At 47.2% G+C, this 15,953-nt stretch overlaps 2 protein-coding genes across 5 annotated transcripts in view; one reads left to right on the forward strand and one right to left on the reverse strand.

The window, feature by feature from the left end:
* The window catches only part of LOC104334899 (multifunctional protein ADE2), a 21,351-nt gene extending 9,796 nt beyond the window's left edge, over nt 1-11,555 (reverse strand). For 2 of the 4 annotated variants that reach the window (XM_075421934.1, XM_075421931.1), the window contains exons 1-9: nt 11,451-11,555; nt 10,767-10,964; nt 7,594-7,772; nt 6,722-6,901; nt 6,522-6,635; nt 5,149-5,232; nt 4,865-5,045; nt 3,132-3,290; nt 2,279-2,441 (exon numbers count right to left, since the gene is read on the reverse strand). In XM_075421934.1, the coding sequence (XP_075278049.1) occupies nt 2,279-2,441; nt 3,132-3,290; nt 4,865-5,045; nt 5,149-5,232; nt 6,522-6,635; nt 6,722-6,901; nt 7,594-7,772; nt 10,767-10,964; nt 11,451-11,469 (1,277 nt within the window). In that variant the 5' untranslated portion in view covers nt 11,470-11,555. Of the gene's footprint in view, nt 1-1,275; nt 2,442-3,131; nt 3,291-4,864; nt 5,046-5,148; nt 5,233-6,521; nt 6,636-6,721; nt 6,902-7,593; nt 7,773-10,766; nt 10,965-11,450 lie in introns of those variants that run through there. The other 2 variants (XM_075421933.1, XM_075421932.1) reach the window with 2 other exon arrangements.
* A 135-nt stretch (nt 11,556-11,690) lies between these two features.
* The window catches only part of PPAT (phosphoribosyl pyrophosphate amidotransferase), a 49,784-nt gene continuing 45,521 nt past the window's right edge, over nt 11,691-15,953 (forward strand). The window contains exon 1 of the mRNA XM_075421930.1: nt 11,691-11,894. Coding sequence (XP_075278045.1) covers nt 11,767-11,894 — 128 coding nt within the window. The 5' untranslated portion in view covers nt 11,691-11,766. The remainder of the gene's footprint in view (nt 11,895-15,953) is intronic.

A 15,953-nucleotide genomic window follows, 5' to 3' on the forward strand; every position in this document is an offset into this window, starting at 1 on the left:
CTGGTAGTTCCTCATCATTTCCATACCAGAGATAAGCTGTGGACACTGTTACACGGTTACCTGCTACCAGACTGCTGAGGCAGAAGCCCAAAGCTCTGGAGGCTGCTGCAGCGTTGCTGTGCCGAACCCCTGCTGCAGTTATTTCCTTAACAAATGGAAGCAGTGCAGGGCGGGGGGGGAAGGGGAGATTAAGTTGAACTTCCCTTCCTGCAGCTACTCGGTGGCTTTACGTCCCTCGATCCAGTCACCGTTGCACCACAGCTCTGAGGATCTGAGGTTTGAATGCACAGACCTAGATCTGCAATGGAGCAGGGCTGTGGGAACTGGGGCTGCAACCCCGTTTGAGAGGTGCTGCGGCTCTCCAGGAAGTTCAGGGTTTGTGGTTTGGTTGGTTCATTGTTTTTTTTAAATCAACTGTCTGTGAAACTCCAAACTTCTCCTCTCGTACATGCCTTGAAACAAGTCTGAATTGTTCAAACCACCTCTACACCTCATTTTTGTCTGCACCCAGAGACTGAGCGTTCTCACGTGTGAACTTTTGGACGTGTGGAACAGGGCAGCATGCTCTGAAAACGTGTGCGACGTGCCTGCTGCCTGTCATCCAGGCACCTCTGGTTTTATCTTAAAAACACACGGCTCAAGACTCCCAACACTGTGTAAGTTGCGTTGCTACAGAAACAATCACAGAATGGTCGGGGTTGGAAGGGACCTCTGTGGGTCACCCAGTCCAACCCCCTGCCGAAGCAGGGTCACCTACAGCAGTTGCTCACCCAAGCAAACCCTGTTCACCCCTTGGTTTTTCTGCTAGGTGACGGTATGCCACCAAGGAATGTCAGCCTCTTTTATCACCGCTAGCCCTCACTCCTGTCAATATTTCGTTTAGAAATTCATTAGAAAAGCAGTCGCCCTTAACAAGAGACTTCTAGTTATTTTGCGTTAGCGTGAGCTTTGGCCAGCTGAGAAACCCTTACCCTCAACTCAGACGAGAGCGATGCCGACAGCTCTGCTGAGGCCAGCAGCAGCATCTATCCCATCACTCACGCTGCCACACAATCCTACTGCAGTGCGTTGGGAACAAAGCAGCACAGCTCCCTGGAGCAGCCAGCCCCTTCACCAGGTAGCAGCACATCTTCCGGCAGACGGGCACCCAACACACTCCCTGCAGGTTTGAGCGCGTGAGGCTTTCTCCACGGGGACCGCCTGACAAGGCCCTGCAGGTACGCACCGCAGCCAGCAGCTAGTCTGGGTGTCCTTATTCAATAACTCTCCACGAAGCAGCTTTGAATTCAAGTTTATTTATAACTGTAAAAGCAGAAGTGTTACGTACATTGAGTAATTGCATATTTGTTAGGGTCGTACCTACTCAGAAGACTGGTGCGCGCGAAGACAGGGCAGTCATGCTTGGATTCGATTTCCCCCCAGTCATTTGTGGCTTTGCTATTTATTTCCCCCTTCCGTTCAGCAAGATCTCCACAGAAAGAGAGGGCGGCCACACAGATGCGGAACAGCTGGGGCCGCTGCAGCGGGTGGGGACAGCCCGACAGCGCCAGAGCTACGGCGCACAGGCAACAAGCATCCTCGCACCTCACTCCGCCTGCATTCACAGCTTGTTATCAACAGAACTGATGTCAGCTTTAGCACATCATTCCAGAAGGTATCAGTGGGGTTATGTATACACACACATTGAAAAAAAAAAAAAAAATAATACATGTATGTATATACATTTTTAAATAAGGCAGGTATTTATTTCAGGCTCAGAAAACCTTTTCCCAGCCCCCTTTCCTATTAATACAGCAAGTGTTGCCATTTTATTGCTAAAGAAAGCATGCCACCACTGCAAGCAGAAGAGTGTCAGCGCTGGCTGCAGTCAGCGGCCCAGCTGCGTCAGTCAGGGTCAGGATGTACGTTATTAGTGTGGAAGAACATTACTGGCACAGAGAGACCCCAGGCTAGCTGAAGGCTAGTGGGATCGCACCAGATCACTCTCTCGGCATAGTCTGGGGTTAACGGTACGCACTAGAGAGCGGAGCAGCACCATTCTGGAGCAACAGAGAGACACACCCAAAATCCTACTGCCCCATCTTTTACTAAATTGTTGTATTAAAAAAAAAAAAATACACAAGGGAAGGATGAGGACACAACAGACGTCATCTGCTGCTCTAACAATGCTTTCTTCTGTGAGGAAGATACAGGACTTCTGAGCTCATCCAAATGCAAATGAATACGCACACCGTTATCTTTGCGCAACTAACAGTAGTTACTTGTTAGCATGACTTACAAGGTGCACTCTCGCAGCTTTTTGTCAGCCAGCTTCAGGGAGACCCAGGTGTTCAGCATGTTTGCTCGCAGTTTGGCCCACACCAAGTGGTTGTTTAACCCGAATATCTGGGCAGCAAACTGGGCAGCGCCTTCCGGTGACAGGGTAGTGGGACAGCCGAGACCTGCGGAGAAGAGAGCGCCGCTTACCCCAGCGTGTCTTACAGCCACGCGCAGCCCTGCCTCTGAAGAACAGTCTACGACAGCGTTGGTTTCAGCCTCGGCAACCAGGTGATCTTATTTTAAAGCCACTAAGCATCACATGTTCCACCTCTGATGTGACTGCGTGGAGGCATTTCCAGCCCAACGCCCGCGTACCAGGTGGCTCTCCCGACAGAGGCAGCAGGCTTCTGGGCCCCCCAGGTGCCGCGCACCCGTTCACGTCACTCATAAAACTTAAAACCACTTGGGTAGCAACGCACTGCATAACAGAGTAAAGTTCTTACTTACGCTGACTGTGGTAAAGGTATTTTTTGATCTTTGATCTGAAGTAGAATGCAGGGCTGTAACTGAACAAGAGTCAATTATTTAAATCCCCATTAATACTAATTCCAGTTTCAAACTGGAACGTTCAGCGAGGATCAGCCAAGGTTCGTATCTTTCTAAGGACTATTCCTGTGTCATCTTTGCTCCGTTTATTGGGCTTTTTGCCATCAAAGACTGTATGCAAGATATTTCCAAAGCCTTTGCTCAGTACGGATCCAGCTACTTTTCCAGTGTTTTGCTGGGTGTGTTTGTACACGTACGTACACTGGAACAACAACAACAAAACAGAGCGAGGCGAGTACAAGAGCGTAAGCTGCAGATCATCTTACCGCTGGGCAGTCTGAGTGAGGACCACACATCCTGCGTGCCCCAGTCAGCCGAGAGCGGAGGACAGTTGACCACCGGGTAGGCAGTGTTACCAGACATCACTGGCCCCAAGCCGTTGCTTCTGCCAGCTACCGCAACAAACACTGTCGGGATTCCGTCTCCTGGGGGAAGGAAGGCACGCAGAAATCAGCAATCCACCTTCTGCTTCTCTCCCAGTTGCTTTTGTGGGGACTTTACCCAAGTCTCAGTTCTGCCTGCAGCCATTTTGCCAATTCTGGTACACAGCACTACAATTCTGTGTCCAGCGTCCCCCTCCTGTCGCAGTTTAACCCAACGGCCGGCAACTGGGACCACGCAGCTGCTCGCTCACTCCTCCCTGCCCCGCAGTGGGATGGGGAGGAGGATGGACAAAAACTTGTGCATTGAGATAAAGACAGTTTAATAAGACAAATGTAATAATGAATATGCAAAACAAATAATAAACAACACAATTTTTCTCACCACCGGATGACTGATTGCGCAGTCAGTCCCCAAGCAACAATCGTGGATTTCGCCAAAGTCACAGAAAAAAGCCCAAACTCACGGAAAAGGGTTCCTGCCCCCCTGCCAACCCCCGCTTATATACTGAACATGACATCCACGGTATGGAATATTTCCATTGGCCAGCCCGGCTGTCTGTCTGGTCATGCTCCCACCCAGCTACCGCACACCTGCTCATTAGCTGAATGTGAGAAACTGGAAAAAGTCCTTGAATTCATAGTGACAACTAAAACCATCAGTGTATTATCAACATTCTTCTTGTACTAAATCCAAAACACAGCGGCTACTGAAAGGAAAATTAACTCTATCTCAGCTGAAACCAGGACACCCCTGTAGAGAAGTAACTTCTAACTCTTGCTGACTTAGATCCCAGCTACTGTGTACCTCAGCTGCGGTGAGCATGTCTTGCTCTGCTCCGAGGGGAAGTCTCAGGGTCAGAGGAACAGGTGCTGCTTAGCTTTGTAGGGAACAGCCATTAAACCTCTGGCATTGTTAAGTGTTCCTCTCCCTAAATCTTTCACCTCAAAACAGATGTTTCTCAACTATGGTTACCATGTGTGCAGTTTCACTGAGCTTTTAACGTGCCCCATCTGCCAGTTTTTCCCCTGTAGAAAGTATACTCCTGCAAAAATAAATAGTTCTTCTCTCTCCTCTGCTAGGCTATAAACACTTTGGAAGGGACATAAAGTTTTCTTGGTAAAGATAAGAATTTAAATCAAGTATCTTTTTCTTATGGCATCTAAACTAACGAGCAAGAATATTTTCTTGAATCAGGCAGGAAAACATGACGGGAGAAACATCTCCCTCAAAGACCACATAAGAACATTCAGAATCAGCCACAGAAACTGTCAGCCCTCCTTGCTAACAAAGGGCCAGCGTTACCAGCAGGATGCTACAGTCAGCGTATCAACACGATCCAGGCTTGGGCAAAGCAGTTCTGGCACTGGGCTAAAAGCAGAGGTTGGGCTTTGAGCGGTGGGAGCTATGGCCGGGCAGCAGGACCATGCATTACACTAATTGCTCAGAGCAGCCTATAACCTGTCATTCTGTAATTAGCAACTGTAGAACAGCATTGTAACAGCTTGGTGGCGTGTTTAGCAAAAACTGGAAAAACCCCGCGCAAATCCTGATGTTGCCAAGTCATTCTTGACCACGCTACCGTCTCAGTCCCAAGCAGTGGTTCTTCAGCATTTACCTTCATACTCTGCTTTGATCCTCAGGGTTTCATCGGGCCCTTTGTGAGCAGAGGTCACTCTCAACTCACAAGGGATTCCAAAGGTTGCGCATGCCTTTTTTATTTTCTCACAGTGACTGAGGTCAGAAGAGGATCCCATCAACACCACGACTCTGCCTTGGCTCTTCGTTTTCAGGAGCAACTAGGGAAAAGAGTGAAGAGGGGCAGGGGAAAGACAAACAGTGAACGGGACTGAAGAGATGCAGTTACCGAAGTCTAGATGCGTTGTTCATAAAAACAGGTACCTCCACTCTTTCTGCGACCCATTCGAAGTTTCTCTTAACCATCTGCAGTGCTTCAGGAGTCACTTCTTTCAGGTCCCGGTAGGACTGAAAAGAGAAATAAAACCCATAACTGAAGTCGATTACATGTTTTTGGGTACACAAAGCACTCATTTTGCTACTGTAATTGATAAGAATACCCCAACCAAAATATTCACGCTGTTTCTAGCAATTCCACAGGAAGGAGAACAGAGACTGGTACAGATACAAGAGAGCGTGGGTATGGGAGCAAGGAAGAGCTATTTCATGCAGAACCATCCTGTAGGTGTAAACAACCTTCTACGTTACAAGTCATGCCCATTTGCAATATGAAAGGCTTTTAGCCATAAGGGATCAAGGTTTTGGAAGCTTCCCTGAAAGTAAATTTAAGGAAAGAGATACAACTTATTTAAAACTGGCTGTATAACACCACGATTGCCTGCAGCAGCACTGCGCTAGCCAGCCTAGGTTCTAAGATGACGTTATCGTGCACCACATCTTAGCGAGATGAGCAAAAGCAGCGTGAGAGCAATTCACTCAAGCATGCTCCTACATAATCCGGGTAAAGCAAACAATAGAGCAGTTCTGCTTCCTCATGTAAGAGCAACACTCCTCCTCCCACACACACTGTGAAGTCTTCCCCTCTGGCTTACAGCCACTTTCTCTCCCAGAGGGAAACGCAACTCTGTTGTTACTAGTTCCCATGACTGACACAGCAGCCTCAGGGCAGCAGCATTCCCAAACCGGTTCTTCAACAACTACTTATCTGGTAATTCAGAGATAATCGACTAGTGTAATTGCTACAAGTTTAAATATAGGACCAGCTTTATTTCAGACTTACGTCTGCAGCCCTCATATGTGGACACAGCCTGTTGGTAACACTTAGAGACAACCGAATATTGAATTCAAGCTTAACCAAAATAAATAATGAAGAGTGTATGTATCACCAGATCTCTACTAGTAGGGATACCACCCTGACTAAGCAGAGAAACTTGGCGGCAGGCCTGGGAAACAAAACTTCTATTCATCCTAGCGATTTGTTGTCCAACTATTTTATTATCTGCACACCAAGTCAGAAATTCTTGTTGACCCCGGAAGCTCATTACAACAGCTCCAGTCACCAGTGCTGTTGGGCATTCCTACTGAAGAGATACAGGCCGGGGATTTTTTCCTACCATAAACCAGATAATCAACCATTTAATGAGAACAGGATTGGACATTAGGTACCCTACAAGCTACTCTGTAACAAGATAACAGTAGCTACAAAAAGCTACTCCGAAAGCAGATGTTTAACTGTAGCGTTTACTTTTTTCATTCTCCTTCCCAACTGACTTAGAAGGTAAAGACTAAAACACTACCTGTTTGTCCTTCTGCTGGCTTCTGTCTCCCGACGGCCACAGTCTCCATGAATCGTTGTCAATAACATCAGCAAGAACAATTTCTTTCGTCAGAATATTAACACCGAATTCAATCTAAAAAGACAGATACCTATTTTAGGAACTACACAGTGATATGTTTCCTGTCAGAACCAGGATCATGAGAAACCAGATTCTTATACCTTCAGGTCTACCAGAGTGCAGTTTTGGGGCTGCCATGATTTTTCCAGGATCTCAAAAATGGCTTGAGTAGAACGAGCCATAATATCCACTTCAGTCTGGCCAATAGTAAGTTCAGCAAAACAGAACTTGGCTTCAATTAGCTGCTCCTCAGACCACTGGGGATCATTATTAGCATCATCCTGTTAAGAGAACCAAAACATACACATCATGCAATTTGAGCCTGCTACAAGAGGAAAATAACCATTAAAAGACATTACTAGGTTTTGTTTGTTTGTTTTTCAAAAACCAAATACAGGCATCAAACTAGTATTTTATGATAAGTGCTAAAAAAGTGACAGCAACATTGAAAATACTTGCTGTAACACCTGAGCGTCTTGAGAAGCACTTCAGGTTCGGGCAGTGCCCCCAGAGCGACAGGGCAGGCTACAGACAACACTCCAGCTCATCGCTCACAAGACGCTGCTTGCAGCACACGTTCCCAGAGAAGTTCAGAGTCCCAAATGTCTAGCTAGCTACTTACCTTCACCATGCAAGCATGGTTTATTTTCATTTCTTCAAATATATCAACACATCCTGTTCAAACGATGCGTTAAGCTTGCGCCTAAAAAGACCTTATACTTTATAAAATTTTTTTTTTTTCTATTTTATTACCATTTGGCTTGTTATTCTTTGATGGCCCTGTAAGCCAGTATTACATTACATGCACTTTAGACAAAACAAGAATGCAAGAAAACATCAGGACGGCAAAACTACCAATACTAAGAGGACTGGTCAGCCACTAGCACAACTTGCTTTATTTGTCAACATTTTTAAGGAGATAATACAGAATTCAGCTCTAAGTTTGATTAACATCACAGGAAAGGAAACTTACCTTGTAAAACATCTCAATTTTGGGCGGGTAGAACTTATATCCTTCTTTGACACCAGGGTTTCTTTTGAGGAAGGAGCCAGTAGCAATTCTTCTGCACACCCATTCGATTGGGATCATTTCACAGTGAGCTGCTATGAATGCCGTGTCACTCTGTTTCCTCACAAAGGCTGTTTTGATTCCTAAATATAAAGGTGACAGGTTAGTTCCATTACAAGGCACTCCCCACAGCTGAAACAGGAGTCACAAACACCTTTAAGTACAACTGAATCTGGTTCTCCTCTGGACTTAAGGGGCACACTGAATCTCTTCAGGGTATTTTAAGACCACTCCGGCCTTGCAAAAGGCGATCAAGCGCGCGTTATCTTCCACAAGTCACTGGTGTTGCCAATTTTACCATACAATGCTCTCTTGTAGCTCAGAACCTTACGCTCTGGTCAGAAATCCTGTTCTTGTGAATAATTCTGTTCACAGACCTTTTTAAAAATCCATCCCTCACAACAGTTTGGTTTTAAACAAAAGTTAGCAGCAACCCAAGACCCAACCATGGTGGAAGATCCATCATACATGGAACAGCAATTAGAGGCTTTCAGAGGAGTTAGGGAAAGGCAGCAAAATACAAAAGCACGGCAGTCTTTACTACTTTGTTTAATAAAGGAGGATAGGGTGGGGATGAGAATGACTTGGTCCTCTCTTTCATTACAAACTAACACTTATTCAGAGCACAGGATCTTAGTATTTTTATCAGGCTAGAGACACTACAACACAGAATTGCATGCACACACACAAAGCTGCTGCAGCAAGTCAGCCTTCTTACAGAATTTTAAGCTGAGCCCATATTAAACAGGGACAGCCAACACACACAGTGCCACTCTAAATGTCTGACATCACTCCTGGACAAAGTCCCACCTTTCTCCCCCCAGGGCAAGACAACTGCCAAGCCCAACTGGCATCTGCCAGAAACAGAAGACAAAAGAGCTGCATCCAGTCAAACCAAGAAGTAGCTCTACATCATTCCACTTCCAGAGCCATAAAGGAAGAATTAAAGTCTAAAAAAAATACAGTATTCATGTCAACTCCTCAGGTTTTGTTGCATTACCCTCAAGGGCAGAATGATTTAAATCATCAACTGTGTATGAAGTTCCTTCTAAATCCAGGCATTAAGGCCCCCACACGCTTTACTACTACTTTTCTCATCAGTGCAGATGCATGCTTTTGAAAGGCTAACATTGGCTCTCTTACAGAGGGGAGAGAAACTTTAACAGACCTTTGTAAATGATCACCTTTGGAAGAGTAGGTTAAGAAGAGTTGCGCAAAGCAAACAGACTATTTCTGCAGTAAGGCATTCACGTTATCTGCAATTTAGGGCAGTCAAACAAGCAAACTGGAGAAGAATCCTGAAAGTTCTTTTGTTGTTTTAAAACGCAGCTGCAGTTTACTCCGTGCATTTTTCCACAGCACCTAAAGTTACTGAGTACAAGCCATTTAAGGATCTTCCAGACGTCTACAGCATGGCTTCTTCACATTTAAAGTTCGTATCTGTAGGATATTAAATATTTTGGTTGTTATCTTAGCTATTGCCCATTTAAGAATTAGGCAAAACATCTCATTATTTGTTCCCAAATGGAAACTGGTAGTTGTAATCCACTGCAAATATAATCAGAAAGACCTCGGAGGCTTCTTTGTACTGGAGGCACAATAGGCTTCCCAAGAAAGCCAGTGACTGATGATTGTACTGAATTACTTGATCACACTTTCCCCACCCATCCATTTGCAAAATACCTTTGCCTCGGCCCCTATTTTAAGAGCTACTTGCACAGAAACCAGGTAGATACAACTCTACAGAAGCCATCTTTCTCTTCCCCAGATAGAAAACACGCTGACTTCGCTGCAGTTTGACTGCCTGAAGACTATTACTACACCTTATAATAGAGGATACAACTTTTCGAGTAACTTAGCTGGTACTTGAAGCACTCTTTGTGCAAATGCTTCAACGTGCTCTGAGCACGCAGCTACAAGCAGTCTTCACCAAGCCTGCCGGTGCCCGTATTATACTACTGTTTGCAGACTCAAGCTAGAAACCCACCAGCGCAAATTCCTCCTTGCAACTTGCAAACTCCTCAGTCAAAAACACTTCAAAATGCTTTCTCAGAGCAAACATACTGGCTCCATTTTAGGAAGTGTGGTGCAAAACTTACTTGAGTGACTCAAGGTAGTTACGTGCTCTGTGAAAGCTTGCTTCTAGCATCAGGAATATCTTGAATCTTTTAAAGCAAACATGAAGTTCCTGATAGATTCGATATACACCAAAATACGCATTTGCAATACAGTCCTCAGAAGTGTTTAAGTACAAAGAGTTCAGAAACTTTACATTGATTTGACATGTGCAACTGAGGGGGGAAGGGGAAAAAAAAGATAGAGATACTCTTTATCTTTTAACATTCACACACGAATTTCACACAGTTTAGGCATAGTCTGGTAATGCCACTAGCTAGCAGTGACTCGTATGCAGGCAGATGCAGTGAGAAAGGCGAGATGCACCCAGTCGGGTATTCAGGCAAGGGAGCTGGGGGTAGGGAAGGACGGACAAAAGCAGAGGGGAGGATCAGGTCTGCGTCCCACCGAGCAGGAGAAACGACGGCAGCATTCTCCGTGCTCAGCTCCCTCCAGACAGCCTCGCGCTCCAAATGAGCGAGCCGCTCACCCAGCTCTGCGGCACCAGAGGGGAAAACGAACCTGAAAACTTCACAGAAAAGACAGCCAAAAAAACCCCAGCAGAGCCTCAAGGCAGGACAGACCAACGCACGGAGGCAACAACACCAGTTTGTAACAATCTGTGTTGTGTACCTTCGTAACAGAGTTGGAAGGGTCCTCCGTGGGTCACCCAGTCCAGCCCCCTGCCGAAGCAGGGTCACCCAGAGCAGGCTGCACAGCACCGCATCCAGGCGGGTCTTGAATATCTCCAGAGAAGGAGACTCCACAGCCTCCCTGGGCAGCCTGGGCCAGGGCTCCGTCACCCTCAGAGGGAAGAAGTTCTTCCTCGTGTTCAGCTGGAACTTCCTCTGCTTCAGTTTGTGCCCATTGCCCCTTGTCCTGTTGCTGGGCACCACTGGAAAGAGTCTGGCCCCGTCCTCCCGACACACACAGGGCAGGTCTCCCACCCTGGAAATACCCACCGGCCTCCTGAAGCAGCTGGAAGACGCAGCTGGTCGTCGCGTTGGAGATGGCGGCCTTGCCTTCCATGCGGTCCTTCCTGGCGGCATTGCCCGCCGTGATCTGGTCCTTCGACTGCATCAGGACGCACCCGGGGACGTCAGGCAGCTCGTACACCTCCTTCGTCTTACCTTCGCTGACCTTTTTACCCAGTTTCATGTCTAGAGAAAGGGGGGGAAACAAGTTTTTTGAGAAAATGAGGGGAAAAAATAAAAAAAACAACAAGTTTTTTACCTCTCAGCCCACCAAGCCGGCACGCTTTGCGAGGCCCAGCAGGGCCGCGGGCTGATTTCCCTCATATTTTTTTTTTTTTTCCCTCATTTTTCCTTTTTTTTTTTTTTTTTTTTTTTTTTTTTTTTTAAAGTTTTGGGGCCGAGCGCGGAGCTGGGGAAGCCGAAGGGCGGCGGCGGCCTCCAACGCGCACCCCCCGCCCGGAGCGGCCCGAAGCCCTCACACCCCCCTCCCGCCAAAAGAAACCCAAAAATTAAAACTTCGCGTGGAAAAAAAGAAAAAGTTCTCTTCATTCTTTTTCTCGCGGCGGAGCGGGCACCAGCACCGACCCCCCCCCCGGTCCCCCCCCCCCTCCCGTTATCGGCTCTAACGGCCGCGGCGCGCGGGCCGCCCCCTCATGGGGTGCCGGCCGTTACCTGAGGCGGCGGGGGCCATGGCTGCAGCGGCGGGAACGGGAGCGGCCACCTAGGGCAGAGAGGGGAGGCTGAGGACGCGCCGCCGGGGTAAGAAGGGACCGGCGGAAGGGGCGGGCGGGCTGAGGCGGGGCGGGGGGCAGCGGAGCCGCTCGCCAATCGCCGCCCGAAGCGGCGGGGACGGCCCCGGGGCTCGGCTGCAAGCGGGGGGGGGGCCGGCGGCGTCTCCCCCCCACCCCCCCCCCCGCCATGTAAATGAGGGAGGCCGTGAGGGAGCGCGCGGGAGCCGCCGGAGCCACGTGCCGGGCCGCGCCGCGCCATGGAGCTGGAGGAGCTGGGCGTCCGTGAGGAGTGCGGCGTGTTCGGCTGCATCGCCTCGGGCGTCTGGCCCACGGAGCTGGACGTGCCCCATGTCATCACGCTGGGGCTGGTGGGGCTCCAGCACAGGTAAGGGAGACGTGGCGGGGGGGGACGGGACCCGGCAGCATCCCGGCGGCGAGGCGTGAGGAACGCCCCGCCGGGGGGAGCGGCCCGCGGAGGGGTGCCCCCCCCCCCCCCCCCGAAATGGCCGCGGTTCTGAGGGGTTTGGGGGGCTCCTGCTCATCCCCGCACTGCAAGAAAACTTCTTCTCTACCGGGAGGAGCGGCCCCGGCTCGCTGGGCACGAAGCTGGGGGGGCCGCTCCCCTGGGGCATCGCCCCGAGTTACGAAGGCGCTGCCGAGCGCTCGTCCAGCGGTGCCCTAAGGGCAGGGCCCAGCCCCGCACACGCCGGGCGAGCACCCACGGCTCGGCTTCACTCCCCGGCGGCCAAGGAAAAAAAAAAAACAAAAAGCGGGTTAAATGCAGCCTGGGGGGTGGGCTGCTCTGCGCCCGCATGCCCCGACCGGAGAAAACGATCTGGTCTTTGGGGTCTCGGAAAGGTTGCTCCGAAATTGGTTTGAACCCACCGCGCAAAACGGTTCACATTGAGCTCTTCTGTTTGTTACAGCCGAGTTCCCTCTACTTCTGCCGGGAAAAAGCTGCGTCCCTAGACGGCTGTCACAGGCTAACCCTTTGCTTTGGGTTGCAGGTGTATCGTTCCTAAGCTGTATATATCTGCCAGTGTCCATCAAAAACGCTTTTACTGGGAGCGATGGAGCTGCAGAGTCCAAGGAACAAAGCCATGTCACCAGCAGTCTGACTTTAGGCTGAGCCATTTCTCTGTAAAGAGGCTGGGGAAAAAAATCTTACCTCGTTTGTGCTCACACAGGTACACTGGTGGACATGGAGTTCCTTAGTTGGATATAAAACGATTGATGTATTTTCATCACTTTGCAGCTTACTATCTCGATTTTCACCGCAACCTTACTTCATGATTTTTCAATATACTTTTTTTTCTTTTTTCTTTTTTTTTTTCTGATGGGCACTTGACAAGTATATTTAATTTCCATGAACTCTCTAATATCAAATATCCCCTATGGAGGACACGACTGTAGACAGTAATACTAATGCTGTGATTGAAACTGTTTTGAACTGATTGAATTTACAAGTTCTACCGGAAGATAAACACCTAAAGGCACACATGCGCTATTTGGATTCTGATCTTCTAAGGATAGTTGTCAAGATTTTTAAGGGGTGCTTTCGTAGAGGCGTAAACATTATTGCATCTGTAAAGTGTAACAGTTTGCTCAATTAGGCGTACCTCTGCGAGCACTCAATAAAATTCTATTAAATAGCTGAGACATTAATGTTCCCATTTCCTTCTTTAATGTTCCTCTGGAACCCCTTTGCATTTTTCCTGCTGTCAGGTGCAGAGGAGGTGGCATTCCTATTGGGAAGTAACTGGATAACAGCTATTTTTCTTCCTTCTTTTTGGAATGTCTCTTTGAGAACCAGCATTAAAACTTAGTATTAACTGTATCAGTAAATTTCGTTTAGCCCGTTCTTTTAAATTTAAAGACGTAGTGTCTTTTAACTATATTCCTTTATAAATAAGTAAATATGAAAGAGGTATGGTAAATATTAATGGGCAGCCACAATCAGGCCTAAGTGACTAACAGAAATTTGACGGGCCACTAGAAAATACAGTCCTTAGACCTCCCCTTCAAATTAGTAAGGATGTTTAAGTAGTGACTACTGGCCTTAGATACTCATAGGCATGTTCTTTTATATGCAAATTAGTCCTGTGCAATAAATCAAATTGCAGAATTTGGCTCTTAATTCATCTTCAATTTCAAAAATCAGAATATTCAAGCATGGCGTTGTATCAGACTGCATCTTTGAGATGACTGATCCACAAAGAAGGGGCAGCTGTTGGCAACATGTTATTATTTCTAGTCTTTGAAATGTTATCTGGATACATAAAGATCCAGAGTACTTGTTACATGCCACAGAAACAGGCAGCATAAAAATTCTTTGTGCTTGATGCTCTGATAGAGCTGGCTGCAGCGATGCAAAGGACTTTGGTGTTTCTGGTTAAACGGCCTAAAATGAGTTGGTAGTTTGTACCACAGCATTAAAAAGATACTACAGCACTGAAGAGATTTACTTCAGTGAGGATGTTTGTAACTGAAAACTTGCAACTTCGTGCACTGGATCGAGCCACCCGAAATATTTCAGCCTCTATCCAGCGGCCTGTGCCTGAGTGGTGCTCCTCGGTTCACTGCAACTGTTCGGCATGAAAAATCGCCACTGTGTGCTTGTAAGCAAGGTTCTGGAGCCCACAGGTAGGCACATCGTGAAAGATAAAAGACTTGGAATGTCACTATCTTGACATAAGCAACAACTCTAAAAGGTTTGGGTTGTTGTTTTTTTTTCAATTCAAAAGCAGCTGCTAGATTGTCCAGGCTTAAATTCACACTCCTTTGTAGCAGAAGTTGGAACATGGCTTTTTATTGGCTTTTACTTTGTACCAGTGAACTGTGAATTAAAATGAAAACCAGTATGTTCGTACTCATAGGCTAATCAAGGCCTTCTGCACACTAAGAACATTGTGCCCGCTTAACTGGAGACCATTTAAAAGTGCTTTTCAGCTGGGTGTAGCACATTTTACAGCTTTGTTAGCAGTGAGTTCTCGTTATGTTTGAAACTGTAAAGCTGCTAAAGCTAATGCCCGCTGCTCTGGCTTCAGCATTGACAAGTTTTAAAAGTGGATGTTCTAAATCATCTTTACAGTTTGTAAGCCAGGGAACAAAGTCACTGTGAAATCCACTGACAGCGTGCCAAAATAACGTCAGAGGATATTGGTAAGGAGAGGGCTTTCTTGGGGGCGGTGAGGGGCGGAGGAGGAGTACTTTGAGTTACAAATCTATTAAACGTCATTTGAGTCCTTGACCAGGACAGATTTGCAAAGTTGATCTTGTAACAAGTGTGACTTGTGTTAACTTTTTGCAGAATTCCCCGGAAAATATTTTTGGCAGTAATACTGTGTACTGAAACCTGAGTGTATCCAGCTTTGTACTGATTTTTAGAAAAGTCCTGTTCTGTGCAGGTGGAAGTCCTGTGAAGCCAGGGAATACTTGTCCCAGCTCAGCTCAGTCTACATCTGGGATTTGTAATGAGAATCGAAGTAAATGGGGAAGGGGAGGCTTGGCCAGCATGCTTTTTTGACACCTTCCCTGTTACTGTCCACTATTAAAACCCACATGACAGAACTCAAATAATCACCAAAGTTAAGAATTTTTACTTTTCTTTTGATCTAGTAAAGTTACTGGTTGCTTCCCATTAGCCATCCTTGCAAATATCTACACTCAATATAGCATCGTGAAAGTGTTTACCTACATTTTATGTGCAATCTCGTCATAGAATCATAGCTTGGAAAAGAACTCTAAGATCATCAAATCCAACTGTCAAAAAATCTTCACTACAAGGTAGATTTTTTTAAAAAGCTCTTTAGCAAGCTGTTGGTATCCTATCTCACACTGTGAATCTTTTACGCAAAAACCTGGAAATTGGACTAGTATTCAGGTAGGAATTTTCTGAGGAACATGGATATGCTACAGGTAGTAATCCTGATAATTTGGTATGTAACGTATTTCCCTCTTTGTTTCATCTCAAGAACCCCTTACGGGTTCAGCAGATCCCCCACCCCCTGGTGCAAGAACTGTGGTGTTAAATGTTTGAATTGTCTAGATGCGAAGATGTTTGTCTAGCCAGTGACTGAGCCTGTATGCTGGTTTACCAGCCTCCAGCTGGAATGTGCTGGTAGAGCATTCCCGAGTACTTTCAGAGACGCTTACTGAGTGGGTATAGTAACACTTCATCTTTCAGTTCTCCCTCGGTGTATGTTTTTAGGCCATTCTGTGCGGCTGGGGGCTGTTTCGTGCCATGCCCCCCAGCTCGCTCCTGCAGGAAGGGAGGAGGAGCGAGGCCTTTTCGCTGGGGCCAGCTGTTAGATCCGCTCGGTTGCTTTACGTCGCTTCCTGCAGGGCTCAGGTTCCGGCACGCTCGCTTTCCGAAAGTGAAGATAAGCCAGATTTCCCATCTAACCGAGTTCAAATCTCTTAGATGCATGTGTCACAAAACGCA

Source organism: Opisthocomus hoazin, chromosome 5 (genome assembly GCF_030867145.1).
Source record: "Opisthocomus hoazin isolate bOpiHoa1 chromosome 5, bOpiHoa1.hap1, whole genome shotgun sequence".
NCBI lineage: Eukaryota > Metazoa > Chordata > Aves > Opisthocomiformes > Opisthocomidae > Opisthocomus > Opisthocomus hoazin.